General features: G+C 40.1%; 1 protein-coding gene across 5 annotated transcripts in view; it reads left to right on the top strand.

Moving 5' to 3' along the window:
- The window catches only part of DPP4 (dipeptidyl peptidase 4), a 95,354-nt gene that overhangs the window by 10,931 nt on the left and 65,338 nt on the right, over nucleotides 1–19,085 (top strand). Inside the window, exons 3-4 of one of the 5 annotated variants that reach the window (XM_049887305.1) lie at nucleotides 17,985–18,080; nucleotides 18,704–18,795. The exons of 1 other annotated variant lie outside the window; for it this stretch is intronic. In XM_049887305.1, the coding sequence (XP_049743262.1) occupies nucleotides 17,985–18,080; nucleotides 18,704–18,795 (188 nt within the window). 3 more of the 5 variants (XM_049887304.1, XM_049887307.1, XM_049887306.1) reach the window with 3 other exon arrangements.

The following is a 19,085-nucleotide window of genomic DNA, read 5'->3' as shown; positions in this document are numbered from 1 at the left end:
TAATGGTGAACCTAGAGCGGAAATGGGGAGAGTGCTGACGCATTGTGGGGAATGCTACCAATGTCATGGAACACTTTATGTACAAACTATCAAATGGGAAATGAATTTGCTCTGTAAACTTTCACGTAATGCACAATAAAAAATTTTTTTAAAAAGTGCTTTTCTAAGTAAATGATCAAAGTGCTATACTATAGAAGCACTAAAGAGCAAATGATAAATGCTGCCCAGGGAAATCTGTACAGAGACCAACCAACCATAAAGGGTTAATAATTAATGGGCCTAAATACAATCCTCCCAGTTCCCCATCCCCCAAGCATGCAGTTTACCTATATGTTTAGTCATCAACAGTTTACAGCCCTCTGATTCTGCGTGAGGATTATATCAGATAGAATGCTTTTGGCTGCAAGTACCAGAATACCTGAACAAAAGTTGTTTAAACTTAAAAAAAAAAAGGAGCTATTGAGTCAATTTTAACTCATGGTGACCCAAATGTGTCAGAATGGAACTGTGCTCCATGGGATTTTCAATGGCTGGTTTTTCAGAAGTAGATTGCCAGGCCTTTTGTTCTGGGGTTCCTCTTGGTGGACTTGAACTACCTGCCTTTCAGTTAGCAGCTGAGTGTGTTAATTTCTTGCACCACCCAGAGACTTCATTTAAACTATTAAAAAAAAAAAAAAAAAAACCATTGCTGTCAAGTCAGTTCTAACTCATAGCAACTCTATAGGCCAGAGCAGAACTGCCCCATAGGGTTTCCAAGGAGCACCTGGTGGATTCGAACTGCTGACCTTATGGTTAGCAGGCATAGCTCTTAACCACTACGCCAACAGGGTTTCCATTTAAACTATAGACTATTGTTATTGTGTTACTATTAGCATTTTATGTAATAAGAAGTCCAGAAGTAAGGCAGTTCTAGAGTTCGGTAATTTAGTGGCCCAACAACATCCTCAAGGACCTGGGGTCTTTCCATCTTTAGCTCTGTCATCCTCACCCAGCCTGTTGATTTCTGTTCTTAGGCTTGTCCTCTCATGGTTGAGGATGGCTGCTACAGCTTAACATATCACTTGCTCACACAGCTGTTTTGTAAGGCAGAAGATAATGCTGTTCCTTGTTCAGAGTCTTTTGTATCAAGGAGAAAAACCATTTCTAGAAGCCTCTCCCTACTCCCCCCGACAGGATTTCCTTGTTGTCATATTGGTCAGACTTGTGCCACCTGCTCGTTTCTAAGCTAATCACCAGCAGAAGGAATGGAATCACCACAACTGGATTAGACTAATCAAGACTCCCCTTTCTGGGAGTGAGCGGCAGGGTAAACAACTAAATTGAATTCTGAAAAGAAATGGAAGTCTGTGTAGGCATGTCATCTATTTTATTATAGCTATCTTTTAATTACATCAGAAAGATTTATTTTTTTAATAAAAACAGACATCAAGCCATCTCTGATCGCCAAAGAATCTGATCATATTACAAATATTCCCTTCTCACTCTCTTTCCTAACTGCTAGGTTTATTATAAAGCAGGGTGTTTTTTTTTAATATTTGCCCAGATTTTATCTGTCTTCATTAAAAAAAAAAAAAAATTCTTGTAGAACATTGTCCCAGCTTCAGTTTTAAGTCTCTTGCTGTTGTTTGGCATGTGTTTCCTGCAGTCTGTACAATATTGCCTACCCTCTGCTGGAAAAATCAATTCTGTCTCAGTCTGACTTTTACTGATTTTTTTTTTTTAAATATGGGCACTCAAGTCCTGTCATTGAAACATTCCCTCTTACCTTCTAGCTTCCAATTATTAGATAAGCCACAATATGTGTCACAATTCTGTGATCTTCACATCATTCTTTATGAGACCCTTACCCTCTTCTGATGGCGTAGTGGTTAAGAGTTATGGCTGCTAACCAAAAGGTCCGCGGTTGGAATCCAGCAGGCGCTCCTTGGAAACTATAGGGGCAGTTCTACTCTGTCTTATTGGGTCGCTATGAGTCGGTAATCGACTCGATGGCAGTTGGTTTGGTGTTTGGTTTTTACCCTCTTCTGAAGGAATCCTTGTGTGGTGCAAATGGCTAATGCTCTCGGCTGCTACCCGAAAGGTTGGAGAGAGGTTCAAGTCCACCCAGGGCATCTCAGGAAGAAAGACCTGGCGATCTACCTCCAGAAAATCAGCCATTGAAAACCCTATGGAGCACAATTCTACTCTGACAGGGTTACCATGAGTCAGAATCAACTTTGCAGCAATTGTTTTTTTTCCCTTTTCTGAACCAGCACAGCCTCTTAGTTTTACGCATATTGCACTTAAGGAGCCCTCGTGGTACAATGGTGTAATGGATTGAATTTTGTCCTCAAAAAAAATGTGTCAACTTGGTTAGGCCATGTGTGGTTGTCCTTCATTTTGTGATTTTCCTAAGTGTTCTAAATCATAATCCCTGCCTGTGGTTAAAGAGGATTAGGGTGGGATTTAACACCCTTGCTCAGGCCACATCCTAGATCCAATGTAAAGGGAGTTTTCCTGGGGTATGGGAGATAAAAGGAAAGGGAAGCAAGCAGAGAGTTGGGGGACCTCATACCACCAAGAAAGAAGCACCGGGAGTGGAGTGCATCCTTTGGACCCGGGATTCCTGCGAGGAGAAGCTCCTAGTCCAGGGGAAGATTGATGAGAAGTACCTGCCTCTGGAGCCCACAGATAGAAAAAGCCCTCCGCTGGAGCTGATGCCCTGAATTTAGACTTCTAGCCTACTACCCTGTGAGAAAATAATTTTTTTTTTTTAAGCCATCCATTTGTGGTATTTCTGTTATAGCAGCAAGCTCAGACAAATGGTTAAAACACTTGGATGCTAACCAAAATGTTGGGGTTTGAATCCATCCAGCTGTCTCAAGTAGAGAAAGACCAAAGCAGAGTGTTTTCATGTTGCCTTCTTGATCATAAGGACTTGTTGACCCCAGCACTTGCTTTTCTTGGCATCAAAAGTGATGAAGAACAGGGAAGAAGTGAATTTGCAGTATACCAGGTACAAATCTGAGACAATAGAGCAGGTCTGAAATTTGAGGGAAATTACTCTCAATTTTTTTTCATAAAAACATATAAACTATCCTATTTTATTCAATTTGTATGGAGAAATAGTGGTAGATATGGTTAAAATAAAATGGACATAAGTTAGAACTATACAAGGTAAAATTTAACATGCAAAAGTCTACCTGGAGAAGTAGGACTTGAGATAATTAATGGCCATAAAAAGAAAATAAAATAAGTAAATAAATAAAAGCAAACAAAACAGCCTCACAATGTCTAAAAGTTATAATTTGTTTAATCTGACGTGGACAAAAGAATCTAATTGATGACTCAAATCTTTGTTGTAAAATATTAATCTGCATGAAAACGATCTCATTAGAATGAAAATAGTTTGACCATACTGATGAAAAGATCCAGAGCCGAACATCAAGCAGTCCCTTAGTGTTGCCTGGCAATCCATCCGTATATCCCCATCCACTCACTATCTCATTTTCCTCATGCATCTCCTCTCCTCCAATGTCCAACACCTTTTCCCCATGCTCACTCTTAGCTGATAGACTTATTTCCTATTTTAATGAGAAAACTGATGCCATTAGAAGAGAATCACCTCAATTGTCGCCAGTCCATCTCTGCACCCACTTGCATCTGTCCCCTCCCATGAGGATGAATGAGTTCTCCCTGCTTCTAAGACCAGCTCCTCCATTTGTGCATTGGATCCTATCCCCTTCTGCTTACTTGAAGACATGGCTGAAGCTATTCCCTTCTACTTGCTGTGTCATCAGATTTCCCTCCCTATTATATCATGGGCGCCCTGGTGGTGCAGTGGTTAAGAGTTCAGCTGTTAAGCAACCAAGAGGTCAGTAGTTCAAATCCACCAGCTGGTCCTTGGAAACCCTATGGAGCAGTTCTACCCTGTCCTATAGGGTAGCTATGGGTTGGAATTGACTCTAAGGCAACTTTTTTTTTTTTTTAATATATCATAAACATGTTGTAATTTCTCACAAACTTAAAAGAAAAAGAAAAAATTACTTCTGACACCACATCCCTGCCCAACTAAAACTCCCTTTCTCTGCTCTCTTTACTATAAAACTTCTCAAAGAGTTTTGTATTATTGCTGTCTGCAATTCCTCTCCCATTCTCTCTTAAACCCACTGGAATAAGGCTTCATCTCTACCACGCCACCAAAACTGCTCTGTTCTTGTCAAGACCCCTAACCTCTGTGTTGCTAAATCCAGGGTTTGGTTCTCACCCTGTGTCTCACAAAAATTCAAACCAAACCTACTGCCATCCAGTTGATTCCAACTCGTAGTAACCCAATACAGTTTCCAAGGCTGCAAGTCTCTGTGGAAGCAGACTGCCACATCTTTCTCCCCCAGAGCCACTGGTGGTTTCAAACCACCAATCTTGCAGTTAGCAGTAGATTGCTTTAACTACTGTGCCACCAGGGCTCCTCCTGTGTCTCACAATCCCTGTCAATTGATCATCCTTCCATTTTCTGCATATCCTCTCTGAGGCACCACTTCCTCCTAGTTTTCCTTCTACCTCACTGTGCACTCCTTCTACCTCACTGTGCACTCCTTCTCATGTCTCTTAAGAGCTCCTCTTCATGTATTCTTAAATATGGGGTGAAATCATCCAGTACTAGATCATGTATACCTGCTATTTGTAGACTACAGATCTAGCAGCTATTTGATAAAGATAGAGTAAATTCATTCTCTTTGTTTATGGTCTAGTTAAGGAAAGACTGTTCAGATTAAATATTTAAATAATGATATGAAATTACTTGACTAATTGGCAAAATATGTAATACCAATAATAAGCATTAAAAAAGATGAGGAGAGAGACATGAGTCTGGACCCAGTAATAAGGGCTAGATGAAGAGGTGTGGGGAGGGATGGTGAGAAAACAAAAGCCACAGATGTAAGTCATTTATTTGAGAGGAGAAATAAGGAGATGGTTTGAGGAGGCAGCAGAGTAAGGTAATTATTTTTTTTAAGATTGATATTTTCTGTACATGCTGCAAGACAGGGCAGAAGTAAGCAGTGAAAACAAACTGAATACGCTTGAGAGGGAATAGGTAAGATGAAAACAAAGTTGCTTAGAAATCAAAAAGACAAGCATCTGAGGCCCAGGTGAGGGTGTACTGCTGGGGAGAAAGCCAGCCCTTCCTCTACTTGTGAAAGAAAGGGATAAAACATGGCGGGAGGTACAGATACCACAGGAGTGAAGAGCATGGCAGAAAATCTAGCCCCTTTATGGCAAGTAAAAGAGGAGTCATTGAAACTTTTTTTGGATATTGTTATTCTCTCTTTAAAGTATGTTCCACAAAGCCTGAATTATTCAGGACTGTGTAATGTTTCAAATCCAGGAAACATTAAAAGAAACAAAAGGAAACTGTTAATGAGTTTAAGGAAAAAGATGGTGAGAGTGACTGGGTATACCATGGAAGAGAGAATCAGTGTGGTACAACTTCCTTTCCAGGAAGTCACAGAGTTGCCATCCTTAATAACAGCCCAGAGGCCAAATTCTAGGCCTTCCAGAGAGACCTGGAACCCATTTGGCTTTGGAGTACCAGGACAAATTAAGTTCTAATGGAACCTACTGAATGACTCAGCTCCAAATGACACTACTGACCTGCCTATTTAGATTAGTTGCAAACATTAGTTAAGCATTTCCATAATGCCTAATCCATCTATACTGTCTTAGTTATCTAGTGCTGCTGTAACAGAAATACCACAAGTGGATGGCTTTAACAAACAGGAATTTATTCTCTCACAGCTTAGGAGGCTAGAAGTCTGAAATCAGGGCACCAATTCTAGGGGAAGGTTTCTTCTCCATGTCGGCTCTGGGGGAAGGTCCTTGTCTCCTTTCAACATCTGTGGGTCCAGTGTTCCTTGGAAATCTCCAAGTGTCTTGGCATCAGTCTTTCTCTGGGTCTAGGAGGCTCTCAGCACAAGGAGGCTGGGTCCAAAGGACATGCTCTGCTCCCAGCTCGTCTTTCTTGGTGCTAGTAAGTCCTCCTGTCTCTGTTTGTTTCTCTCTCCTTTTATCTCTTGTAAGAGAAAAGATGATGCAGGCCACACTTCAGGGAAACTCCCCTTACATTGGATCAGGTCTGTGTCCTGAGTAAGGGTGTTACATCCCATCCTAATCATCTTTTACATAACCTAATCTTACCCCATTAACCGCAGACAGAGATTAGGATTTACAACATATAGGACAATTACATCAGATCACAAAATGGAGGACAATCACATGACACTGGGAATCATGGCCTAGCCAAGTTGACACATATTTTGGGGGAATAAAGTTCAATCCATGACATATACCAATTCACAAAAACTACCTACATAGCATTTATCATGTGTGATCACTCTCCTAAATACTTAGGTTCTTTAGAAGAGTGGTTATAACCATAGGCTTAAGAGCCATATTGCCTGGTTCAAATGTGACTTTAGAGCTTATTATCATGGGACTTTAGTTACTCCCTGTGTCTCAGTTTCCTTATCTGTAAAATGGGGATAATGATAAGAGGAATAAATGAGTAATATGTGCACAATGCCTAGAATAATAGCCCAACCCACTGAAAGAACTATAAACATGTGCTATTGCATATATATATATACACATATATACGTATATACGGAAACCCTGCTGGCATAGTGGTTAAGTGCTACAGCTGCTAACCAAAGGGTCAGCAGTTCGAATCCTCCAGGCGCTCCTTGGAAACTCTATGGGGCAGTTCTACTCTGTCCTATAGGGTCACTATGAGTCGGAATCGACTCGATGGCACTGGGTTTGGTTTTTTTGGCTTATATATATGTGTGTGTGTGTGTGTATATATATATATTTCTTTTTAACTTTTTTATTCTTTCATCAGCCCCAGCCCCAGAGGCAGGTACTATACAACACTTGCCCATACACCTGGAAATTTTGCCAGGCAAATGCTAGGAAAGGGGCAATTTCTGTGGCAGTTTTGATTTCCAGTGATTGTTTTTCCTTATATCCTAAATGACAAACACTTGTCATAGAAAGTAGCCTTGTTGATGATGCCTACAAAAGTTTCTAGAAAGTTCTTCAGTAATTTTATGTTAGAGCTTTTAGCTTCCCCAAATGTGGATGTTCTCCAATCAATTCTCTTTCTAACACAGGCTAAACCTTCTTAGCTTGCATTATAATACCTTCGTTGATGAATTACTACAACTACTTCTAAGTATTTTTAAAGAGAAACCACCCCTTTGCTAAACTAGTTGCATGCTCCATGGGCCCGTGGGTCATGTATCCATACAGTTAAGAAGTTTTCCACTTTTTCTGCTATTTGTAATCACCACTAGTTCCACTGGCCTATTGTCAGTCAACTTGGGCATAAAAGCCCTATAAATATTAACTTTAGCCATTGTTTTACCAATCTTGTTTATTCCTAGAAGAGTTATAACAAGGGGAGATGGAGTAGTATAATCAGGAAACAAAACAATAAAGCAATTTCCATTTCAAAAAGAAATAAAACAGTCCTTACACCTTGTTTAACGCGTGTTTCCTGTGTGTGCAGCCTCTGATTCACTTCAGAGTGAATCAGGCATTGTAAACTAGGTCACAATGGGCAGTCCTCCCAGCCTTGCATTTCTTTTCCAGTGTCTGTAGATGTCATATTGACCTGAATACTAAGACATGAATATTCTGCCCATTTTCAGTTTTCTCCTGTATATATCGGAGTCTTACGATGATACTCTTATCATTTCAGGACAATTAAAGTTTTAAAACTGACCTTGGGAGCAATTTATTTGCCTTGCTCACAGTTCTGAGAACATCTAGCTCAGGGGTCATCAAACTACAGCCAGGGCTCGAAGTCTGCTTTTGTAAATTGTTTTATTGGAACATAACAATGCCCATTCATTTATATATTGTCTGTGGCTGCTTTCAGGCTACAACAGCCAACTTGAGCAGTTGCCACAGAGACTGTATGGCCACCCCAGAGAGCCTGAAATATTTACTGTCAGATATTGCCATCATAGAGCTGAACAAGACATTATTTTATAGGTAATATGTTTTTTCTATGTATAAGTTAGGGTATTGTGATGAATATAGAAATCACACTAGACTATTTCAGCAGAAGGACTTAATATAAAATATTAGTTACACAGAGAAAAGAGCAAAAGAAGAATTCTGAGGTAATCCAGAGACCAGTAACTGCAGAAAGGAGGACCTAGGGCTTGGGAACAAAGGGGAAGAAGGACCCAGAAGAGCTGGGCTCAAACCACTAAGGGGTGTAGTGCACCCAGCTGCTTCCGATACCACTGGAAGGCATGATAGGTTGGATTTTGAGTATTCCAAAAGAAGCTAGAAGCTGGGACTGCTGCTCCTGCTGAGCTGGGATCAGCAAGAAATAGGACATCCTTCACTGATGTCCAGTCTTTTTCTATTTCCCCCTATCGTTGGAACCTACCAGGAATCTGCAGAGGAAGAATTCTGGGAAATACACCCATAAATTCTCCTACTGGCTTTACTAAGCAAAGTGTAGAAGAGTATACTTGGATCTGAAAGACAACAGATAAATGACTGCACAGGCTTAGAGAAGTGAGATGACCCTTTAGCAGTTAATGGCAGGTTGGAACCCAAGTTTCTATCCTAACTGTATGTAGACCAATCTGGCTGAGTCCATGTTCTTCCTACTACCACAGCCACTCAGTGTTTACAATGTTGGTACTTGGAGCTGTTGATTCCTGTTTTTATTTTGTTTGGCTTTTATATATTTTGTATATTATTACAGTACTTTAGATGAAAGTTTACAGAACAAACTAGCTCCTCATTAAACAGTTGGTACACATATTGTTTTGTGACATTGGTTACCAACCCCACGACATGTCAACACTCTCCCTTTCTTGACCGTGGGTTCCCTGTTACCAGCTTTCCTGTCCCCTCCTGGCTTCTAGTCTTACCCCTGGACTGGTATGCCCCTCTAGTCTCATTTTGTTTAATGGGCCTGTCTAATCTTTGGCCGAAGGGTGGACCTCAGGAGTGACTTCAGTACTGAGCCAAAAGGGTGTCCAGAGGCCACACTCTCAGGGTTTCTTCAGTCTCTGTCAGACCAGTAAGTCTGGTCTTTTTGTGTGTGTGTGAGTTAGAATTTTGTTCTACACTTTTCTCCAGCTCTGTTCGGGACTCTCTGTTGTGATCCCTGTCAGAGCAGTCGGTAATGGTAGCCAGGCACCATCTAGTTGTACTGGACTCTGTCTGGTAGAGGCTGTGTTGGTTGTGGTCCTTTAGTCCTTTGGGCTAATCTTTCCCTGGTATCTTTAGTTTTCTTCAATGTCCCTGTTCCCATCGGGGTGAAAACAGTGGAGTATCTTAGATGGCCACTCACAAACTTTTAAGATCTCACCAAAGTAGAATCTAGAACATCTTCTTTATAACTATGTTATGCCAATTGAGCTAGGTGTTCCCTGAGACCATGGTCCCCACACTGGCTTTTATCTTTGCATTCAGCAAATATTTGAGTGCTTACTATGTGGATTGGAGGAAGACTTATTAACAACCTGTGTTATGCAGATGACACAACCTTGCTTGCTGAAAGTGAAGAAGACTTGAAGCACTTACTGGTGAAGATCAAAGAACAGAGCCTTCAGTATGGATTACACTTCAACATAAAGAAAACAAAAATCCTTACAACTGGACCAATAAACATCATAATAAATGGAGGAAATATTGAAGTTGTAAAGGATTTCATTTTACTTGAATCCACAATCAACACCCATGGAAGCAGCAGTCAAGAAATCAAAAAATGCATTGTGTTGGGCAAATCTGCTACAAAAGACCTCTTGAAAGTGTTAAAAAGCAAAGATGTCATCTTGAAGACTAAAGTAAGCCTGACCCAAGCCACGGTGTTTTCAATTGCCTCATGTGCATTCAAAAGCTGGACAATGAGTAAGGAAGACCAAAGAAGAATTGATGCCTTTGAATTGGTGAAGAATATTGGATATACCATGGACTGCGAAAAGAACGCACAAATCTGTTTTGGAAGAGTTACAACCAGAATGCTCCTTAGCAGCAAGAATGATGAGACTACATCTCACATACTTTGGATATATTATCAGGAGGCATCTATCCCTGGAGAAGGATATCATGTGTGGTAAAGTAGGGTGTCAGCAAAAAAAGGGGAAGACCCTCAACAAGATGGATTGACACAGTGACTGCAACAATGGGCTCAAGCATAACAATGATTGTGAGGATGGCGCAGGACTGGGTGATATTTGGTTCTGTTGTCCATACTGCCACTATGAGTTGGAACTGACTGGATGGCAGCTAACAACAACAACAACAAAGATGGTATGGATGCTAAGGAAAAAAATTAAGTTAGGAAGGACAAGAGTGAGTGCTATGGGAAAGGAAGTTGCAGTGTTAGTCCAGGGAAAGAATGCAACATTTAATAAAGACCTAAAGGAAGCAAAGGCGAAAGTGCCCAGCATATTCTCGGGAAGAACATTCCAGGCAGAGAAAAATACCCAGGAGTACAAAGTCCCTGGGCCTGACCTATGTGGATTGATTAGAGGGTTGAAGCTATAGCCATGACAAATGAGCCTAGAATGCCCACTAAATTTTTTCTTTTTTTCCAAATTATTGCTGCTTGCGGAAGTGTGCATTGTACCGTTTGGATGGCCTTTAACAATAAAAAAATGGACCCTTGAAAATACAGTGATTACATCTCTAACAAAAGTTTGGCCATCTGACACTTGACCTAGTATACATGCTTAGAGCCCACATTCCAAACACTGTACAGACTCCAGCTGAAGGATAAGGCATTTATCATATGCCACTTGATGTACTTGGGATGTTTCTCTTATCAAGAAGGTAAATTTGGTGATTGTGATTATATTCTAACGCTTTTTGTGTATCAGGGAAACACCACTCTTAACAAGTTTTCTATTCCTTTAGGTCCAGTGTTTTTCCTCCATACTATAATTACTTACTTCTGCTGTGGATGCTATAGATTGTTTCAGACATGGCAAAGGGATAAAGTGATACTCATCAGCACTTAGCAAAATACCTTATTATACTTATCCTGATGTTTTCTTAATCTAATGGTTTTAATATTAAGTTCATTTGGCATAAGAACATAGTGGACCTTAATTGGCTATAGTTTTACTGCAAATAAAGTCTTTATTTTTTATCACAGCAGTTTTATTTTGTTCAGTGAAACTTTTCAAAACATGAAGTAACACAAAAAGTCACCTTGAAACGCCTGCGTGTAATCGTGGCTCGAGTTTCCATCTTTTTAGTGCAGCAGTCTCTGCATCATCTTCTAGATTCCTTGACAGGTAAATGCTTTCCAACCTGTTGGAGCCATATGTCATTCGCCACCCCGCTTACTCCTGGCTTGTTCCTCACAAGAAAGGAGGGCCTTCCTTGTCTCTTCTTTTCCAAGCCCGTAGTAAGTTGCGTAACGAGAGTGAGTCTGAAGGAAAGTTGGTCACACCTAACCTCATTGTTACAATTCTACATTGTAAAGCTGTTTACAATGCCAAGGTCACTAAGAATATACAGGAATCGATGCCATCATTTGAGAGAGCGCCTTTGGATTGTGTACCTTTGGCACCTCTGGCCAAGGCGGTCAGCTCCGATAATTTCGTTGTATTCTACTACAGATGGAGCCCTGGTGGTACAGTTCTTGAGAGCTTGGCTGCTAACCAAAAAGGTCAGCAGTTCGAATCCACTAGCCACTCCTTGGAAACCCTATGGTGGGACAGTTCTACTCTAATAGGTTCACTATAGGGTCATTATGAGTTGGAATCCGCTCAGTGGCAATGGGTGTGGTTTTTTGATTTCTACTGCAGATAAATTCTTAATCTCAGCATCACTGCTAGATGCTCCAGGGGAAAGACTATGTTCTAGTCACTTTCTATCCTGAATGCCTGGAAATGCTGGTGGTGTAGTGGTTAAAATTACAGCTGCTAACCAAAAGGTCAGCAGTTTGAATCCAGCAAGTACTCCTAGCACATGCTGGGAACAAAACAATAAAAAAATAGCTCAACAGCCCATGAACAGATGAATGGATAAACAAACTACGGTACATACACACAATGGAACACTACGCAACAATAAAGAACAATGATGAATCTGCAAAACATCCCACAGTATGGATAAATCTGAAGGACATTATGCTGAGTGAAATAAGTAAATCACAAAAGGACAAATACTGTATAAGACCACCATTGTAAAAATTCATGAAAGGTTTACACGCAGGAAGAATCTTTAATGGTTATGAGGGAAGGGTGGGGTGGGGTGGGGTGGGGAGGGAAAAACACTAAATATACAGTAAAAAAATATATATATATACAGTAAAAGATAAGTGGTAATTTGGTGAACAGTAAGACATTACACAATACTAGAGAAGCCAGGACAACTTGACCAAGGCAAGGTCATGGAAGCCTCATAGACACATTCAAACTCCCTGAGGGACTGAATTACTGGGCTGAGTACTGGGGACTATGGTCTCAGAGGACATCTAGCTCAATCGGCATAACATAGTTCATAAAGAACATGTTCTACATCCTACTTTGATGAGTAGCGCCTGGGGTCTTAAAAGCTTGTGAGTGGCCATCTAAGATTCTCCACTGGTGTCCCACCCTGCCCACCCCATCGAAGCAAGGGAGAATGAAGAAAACCAAAGACACAAGGGAAAGATTAGTTCAAAGGACTAATGGACCACAGCCTCTACCAGACTGAGTCCAGCACAGCTAGATGATGCCTGGCTACCACCACCGTCTGCTCTGACAGAGATCACAGTAGAAGGTACCAGACAGAGCTGGAGAAAAATGTAGAACAAAGTTCTAACTCACACACACACAAAAAAAGACCAGATTTACTGATCTGACAGAGACTGGAGAAACCCTGAGGGTGTGGCCTCTGGACACCCTTCTAACTCAGTACTGAAGTCACTCCTGAGGTTCACCGTTCAGCCAAAGATTAGACAGGCCCATTAAACAAAACCAGACTAAATGGGTGCACCAGCCCGGGGGTAAGACTAGAAGGCAGGAGGGGACAGGAAAGCTGGTAATAGGGAACACAAGGTCAAGAAGGGGAGAGTGTCGACAAGTGGTGGGGCTGGTAACCATGTCACAAAACAATGTGAGTATTAATTGTTTAAAGAGAAACTAATTTGCTCTGTAAACCTTCATCTAAAACATAATAAAAAACTAAATAAATAAAATACTATGTTATGGTAGATTTTTTTTTTTTAAGTACCTTAGCATATCTGGAGGGTTTCCTAAATTCTGAGTCCCAAGATAAGCACTTTACTTATATTATCTCATTTGATTATTGCAAGACTATATGGGCTATATAATGCTATTCCCATTTTATAGATGAAAAAAAAAAAATTGAGGCTTTGAAAAGTTCAGCAATTTGCAAAAGGCCCCAAAGCAAGGAGCAGACCAGAGCTCAAATACAGGCTCTTTGATATCAAAGACACAGGCTACATAGTTGCATAGTTGGTATTTGTTGAATCAGTGGAGACGGGTGGTAGCCTGCATATGCGACAAGATATAAGGCACTGCTCCTTGTATTTTTTCCTCTGCCTTCCTGATTTTTCTTCATTTACCCCATGCCAGGGAAACTCTTATGGCATAGTAGTTAAGAGTTTGGCTGCTAACCAAAAAGGTCGGTAGTTTGAATCCACCAGGAGATCTTTGGGAACCCTATGGGGCAGTTCTACTCTGTCCTGTAGGGTTGCTATGAGTTGGAATTGACTCGACAGCAATGGGTCTTTACCCTATGTCAAGGCCGTTATTTTGCTAGACCAAAATCTGAAGTAACACTCATTTTATTTCTTTTATAGATATCATCATAAACACTGAAGCCCTGGTGGTGCAGTGGTTAAAAGCTAACCAAGAGGTCAGCAGTTCAAATCCACCTGACCCTCCTTCGAAACCCTATGGGGCAGTTCTACTATGTCCTACAGGGTCATTATGAGTCAGAATCAACTTGACAGCAATGGGTTACCAAAAGTACAAGCATCAATAAGAAGCATTAACTGATTACCGTAGAGAACACAGAAACTTTATAACCCCAAATCCCACCAAACCCATTGCCATCAAGTCGATTCCGACTCATAGCGACCCTACAGGACAGAGTAGAACTGCCCCATAGGGTTTCCAAAGCTGTAAATCTTTACGAAAGCAAACTGTTAATCTTTCTCCTGTGGAGCTACTGGTGGGTTTGAACTGCTGACCTTTCAAGTAGCAGCACTTTATAACCAGACATCTCTTTTTTCTGTGTATAAGAACTTTATATGCTTTTGTGAGAAGTAGAGAGCATGTTTGTTTTTAGTTGTATTTCATTAGCCACTAATTTACCGAAACAGCTTATCTTTTTTGAAGTAAAAGTACTATGTATCAGAATTTAGGAAACCCTGGTGGTATAGTGGTTAAGAACCATGGCCGCTAATCAAAAGGTCAGCAGTTCGAATCCACCAGGTGCTCCTTGGAAATTCTATGGGGCAGTTCTACTCTGTCACTATAAGTCAGGATTACCTCGATGGCAATGGGTTTCGTTTTTTTTTTTAAATCAGAATTTAATAAGACACCCAAAAATTTTACTATGAATTAGTAAAAATACATTCAAAATATCCTGTGGTTATAAAGCAACACTTGGCCAAAGCAAGACCATCCTGTGGAACCACACTACTTTCATTGGGATCTTACCGTTCTGGAATTACCTTTATTCAGAAATCACTTTGATTTTACAGCAAGAATCCATTAAGATAAGACTTTGATGAGAATTTCTTATTAAGTCAAACCATTTTCAGTTTAAACAATATAAATTCTTCTGTTTTTGACTGATTAAAAATGATATTTGCATATGGTTCAGCCTCATAATTGCTCTCACAAAGAAGTAAAATATAAGGTTATTACCCTTTCTTTCTTTTGTTTTTTAAATGAAAGAAGGCTTAAATCTAAGAGTTTCCGTATAAGCTGATGGGTAACATATGATTAGCAGCTTTACTTGGCTAGCACAATGCTTTGAACTGATAAGTCAAATGAACGATTTGTCCCAGGCCGCACTAGGAGAACTGAACCAGCAGCCAAAGACCTTCATCTGTTGCTGCAGCAGTGCCCTGTCAGTGAGAAAGTAGACAAGGAAGAAGAAATGTGAGCGTGTCCTATAAAAGTTTGACAGAATAGGATGTAACTTGGCAGCAAAGCACAAACTTGCTAAAGGTCAAAACCTGGACTTGGCACTCACATCTCACAGAACTCACTTATCTAGATGTTTCAAAACTGTCTTCCAATGTGCCCTGCTTATCAAATAGCAAGGCAAAAACCAAGAAACATTTGTTGCACTTCTTGCTCCAATTTATCAGGCTGCTCTGGAACTGGGCAGCCAGTACATGGAAATAGGGCTGCAGGGTCATTGTGAAGCAGCTGAGTGAGCTTAACACAAGCCAAGGCAGGTGTGGACCTTACAAGGATATCCTTGGCCAAGCAAGAGTATGATATCAGCTTTGGTATCCAGAATATCAATTAAAAACAAAGCAAAACAAAAAGCCAAACCCCATTGGCATGGAGTCGATTCAGGCTCATAGCAACCCTATGGACTCAGTAGAACCACCCCATAGGGTTTCCAAGGAGCTGCTGGTGGATTCAAACTGACGACCTTTTGGTTAGCAGCTGAGCTCTTAACCACTGTGCCACCAGGGCTTCAAATGTGTGTGTGTGTGTGTGTGTGTGTGTGTGTGTGTGCGCACATTATTTATCTCTCTATATAGGTCTGTTGTTGTTAGGTACTATTGAGTCAGTTCTGACCTAGAGCAACCCCAAGCACAACAGAATGAAATGTTGCCCAATCCTGAGCCATCCTCACAATTGTTGCTATGTTTGAGCCCATCGTTGCAGCCACTGTGTCAATCCATCTCGTTGCAGGTCTTCCTATTTTTCACTGACCCTCTACTTTACCAAGCATGATATCCTTTTCCAGGAATTGGTCCCTCTTGATAGCAAGTCCAAAGTATGTGAGACAAAGTCTCATTATCCTCACTTCTAAGGAGCATTCTGGCTGTACTTCCTCCAAAACAGATTCGTTCATTCTTCTGGTAGTCCGTGGTATGTTCATATTCTTCACCGATACCATAATTCAAAGGTATCAAACCTCCTTCCATCTTCCTTATTCATTGTCCAGCTTTTGTAAGTATACGAGGCCATTGACAACACCATGGCTTGGGTCTGGTGCACCTTAGTTCTCAAAAGTTATATCTTTACTCTTTAACACTTTAAAGAGGTCTTTTGCAGCAAATTTGCCCAGCGTAATGTGTCTGATTTCTTGACTGCTGCTTTCATGGGTGTTGATTGTGGATCCAAGTAGAATGAAATTCTTGACAACTTCAATATTTTCTCCATTTACCATGATGTTGCTTACTGTTCTAGTTGTGAGGATTTTTTTTTCTTCTTTTTGAGGTGTAATCCACACTGAAGGCAGTAGTCTTTGATCTTCATCAGTAAGTGCTTCAAGTCTTCTTCATTTTCAGCAAGCAAAGTTGTGTTAGCTGCATGTTGCAGGTTCTTAATTAGTCTTCCTCTAATACTGATATCTCATTCTTCTTCATATAGTCCAGTTTCTCGGATTATTTGTTCAGCATACACATTAAGTAAGTATGATGGAAAGATACAGATCTATCTATCTACCTGTCTATGTGTCTATCTGCAGGTATTATTAGGACTGTGAATGTCTATACCATTGTACTAATTTTGAGATGTGCTTTACGTCTTTTCTAGACTAAATGCTCTTAATAGCAGGGTATACATTGTCAAGGATACTTTTCAAGTAGTACTCACTTTAAAAGGAGCCCTCATGGCTCAATGGTTAAGCACTTGGCTGCTAACCTACCAACTGCTCTGAGGGAAAAAGATGTGGCAGTCTGTTTCTGTAAAGATTACAGCCTAGGAATCCCTATGGGGCGATTCTGCTCTGCCCTATAGGATCACTCTCTCTATGTCGAAATCGACTCCATGGCAACAAGTTTGGTTTTTGGTTTTACCTTTAATATGACTTTGAAATTATATTTTCTTAGCACAAGGTTTTACTTCTTATCTGAAAGTTGGTAAGCCCAAGGGTTGGTTTTACTAAATTGCTGCATTTCTTTCTTTTCTTTTCTTTTTTTCTTGACTTCATAAGCTTTTAATCTACAAATATTTTCAGGGTATCCTCCAAGCTACTATTCACTGATATATAGGTATCTTCTATGTGAGAATTGTATACTCTGCAGTTAGGACTGTTTTCTTTCTTTTTTAAAAATTATATTTATTTTGTTGTTGTTGGGAACATGCACAGCAAAACATATACCAACTCCGCAGTTTCTACCTGTACAATTCAGTGACCTTTATTACTCTCTTCAAGTTGTGCGACCATTCTCACCTTCCTTCTCTGAGTTTTATCTCCCTGATTAACGTAAACTCACAGAGCCCCCTAAGGTTCCTTTCTAATGTTTTGAGTTGCTGTTGTGAATTTAATCCCATATAGTTTTTTTTCCTAGGTAAGCTAAACTATTGCTTGGTTTTAAGAAGACTTCGGGGGATATTTTTGATTTAGGGTTTAGGTTTAAAGATTATTTTAGGGCATAATTTCAGGGGTTCCTCCAGTTTCCGTAGCTTCAGAAAGTCTGGAGTCCATGAGAATTTGAAATTCTGTACTGCTTTCCCTCGCTTTGATTGGGATTCTTCTATAGAATCTTTGGTCAGAATTGGAACTGGTTTTAATGTACCACTGATATAACAACCTGAAAGACACACACACTCATACGATTTAACAGTTAAATGCATTTTTACTCTGTCCACGTAGTCTGAAATCTTTTAAGGTGCATCTTTTCATTTTGTGGACGTGTTTCTGCATTTTGTCATCGGCATGTATTGTAGAAATTTGTTTATTTATTTTATTTGAAACTTAGCTTATTCCATTTTACTGAACATTTGTTTGTTTGTTTGTTTGTTTCCAACCAGCAGATGATGCTGCAGCTGACAGTCGTAGGACTTATACTTTAACTGATTATTTAAAAAATACTTTTAGAATTAAGTACTACTCTTTACGGTGGATATCAGGTAAGACTGGGGGTGGGGAGGGTTGCAGATATTTATGCTTATATTCATTCTAGTTAGGTTGTAGGGAACTTTTATGACTTTCAAAAGATATAATCCTTGTTCTTTAAGGCCTTATGGGAGAGTATTTTTCTCTCTTTAAGGGCGTGAAAGGAGAGAAGATAGAAGGAAAGCTTAGTATTTCTTTGACGGTTTTGTTAGGTGCTGTGGAGATGAGCTTGACTCATACCAACCCCACGTAACAGAGTAGAACTGCGCCATAGAGTTTTCTAGGCTGTAATCTTTATGGGAGCAGATTACTAGGTCTTTCACCCGAGCAGCCACTGGGTGTGTTCGAACTGCCAACTGTACAGTTAGCAGCTGAGCACTCAACTATTGGCCAATAGGGCTCCTATTTCTTTATTAGGCACTATGAAAAGTTAAATGTGAATTGAAATCTTGATAACGATGGTGGAAAAATGAATGTATGTTAGTGTAATATGCTTCAACTAATGTTTTTCCAATTTAGAAATGCTTATTTAGTATTTGTGTGAACTTAAATTTGAACTTTTTATTGCATGATTTTTAGCTTTTAAAGATGTTTAATAGCAATGCACAATATTGATCTGGCCTTTTTCTCTCTTTAGATCATGAATATCTCTACAAACAAGATAATAATATCTTGTTATTCAATGCTGAATATGGAAACAGCTCTATTTTCTTGAGGAACAGTACATTTGTATGTTTCATCATGTAATTAAATCATGCTTTTGGGAAACACTGGGGATTTTTCTCATAACCTTTCAAATGATGAGTATTCATCCTGTTGGACTCTCTCTGCAGCATATGGCACAGTGGATCTTTCTCTCCTTGAAATGCTCCCTGCTTTGGCTCCTCTTTCGTCTCCTTTGACAAGTCCTCCTCCTCTACTCATACTCTTAAATGTAAGTGCTCCTTGGGCTCCTCTGTCCTCACTGGCTCACCTCTCTTCTCACTTCGCATGCTCTCCTTTGCTGAATTCCATCCACT

Source organism: Elephas maximus, chromosome 6 (assembly GCF_024166365.1).
Source record: "Elephas maximus indicus isolate mEleMax1 chromosome 6, mEleMax1 primary haplotype, whole genome shotgun sequence".
NCBI classification, from domain to species: domain Eukaryota; kingdom Metazoa; phylum Chordata; class Mammalia; order Proboscidea; family Elephantidae; genus Elephas; species Elephas maximus.
The sequence above is the reverse complement of the archived record's forward strand: the minus strand, read 5'-3'. Positions and strand labels throughout refer to the sequence as shown.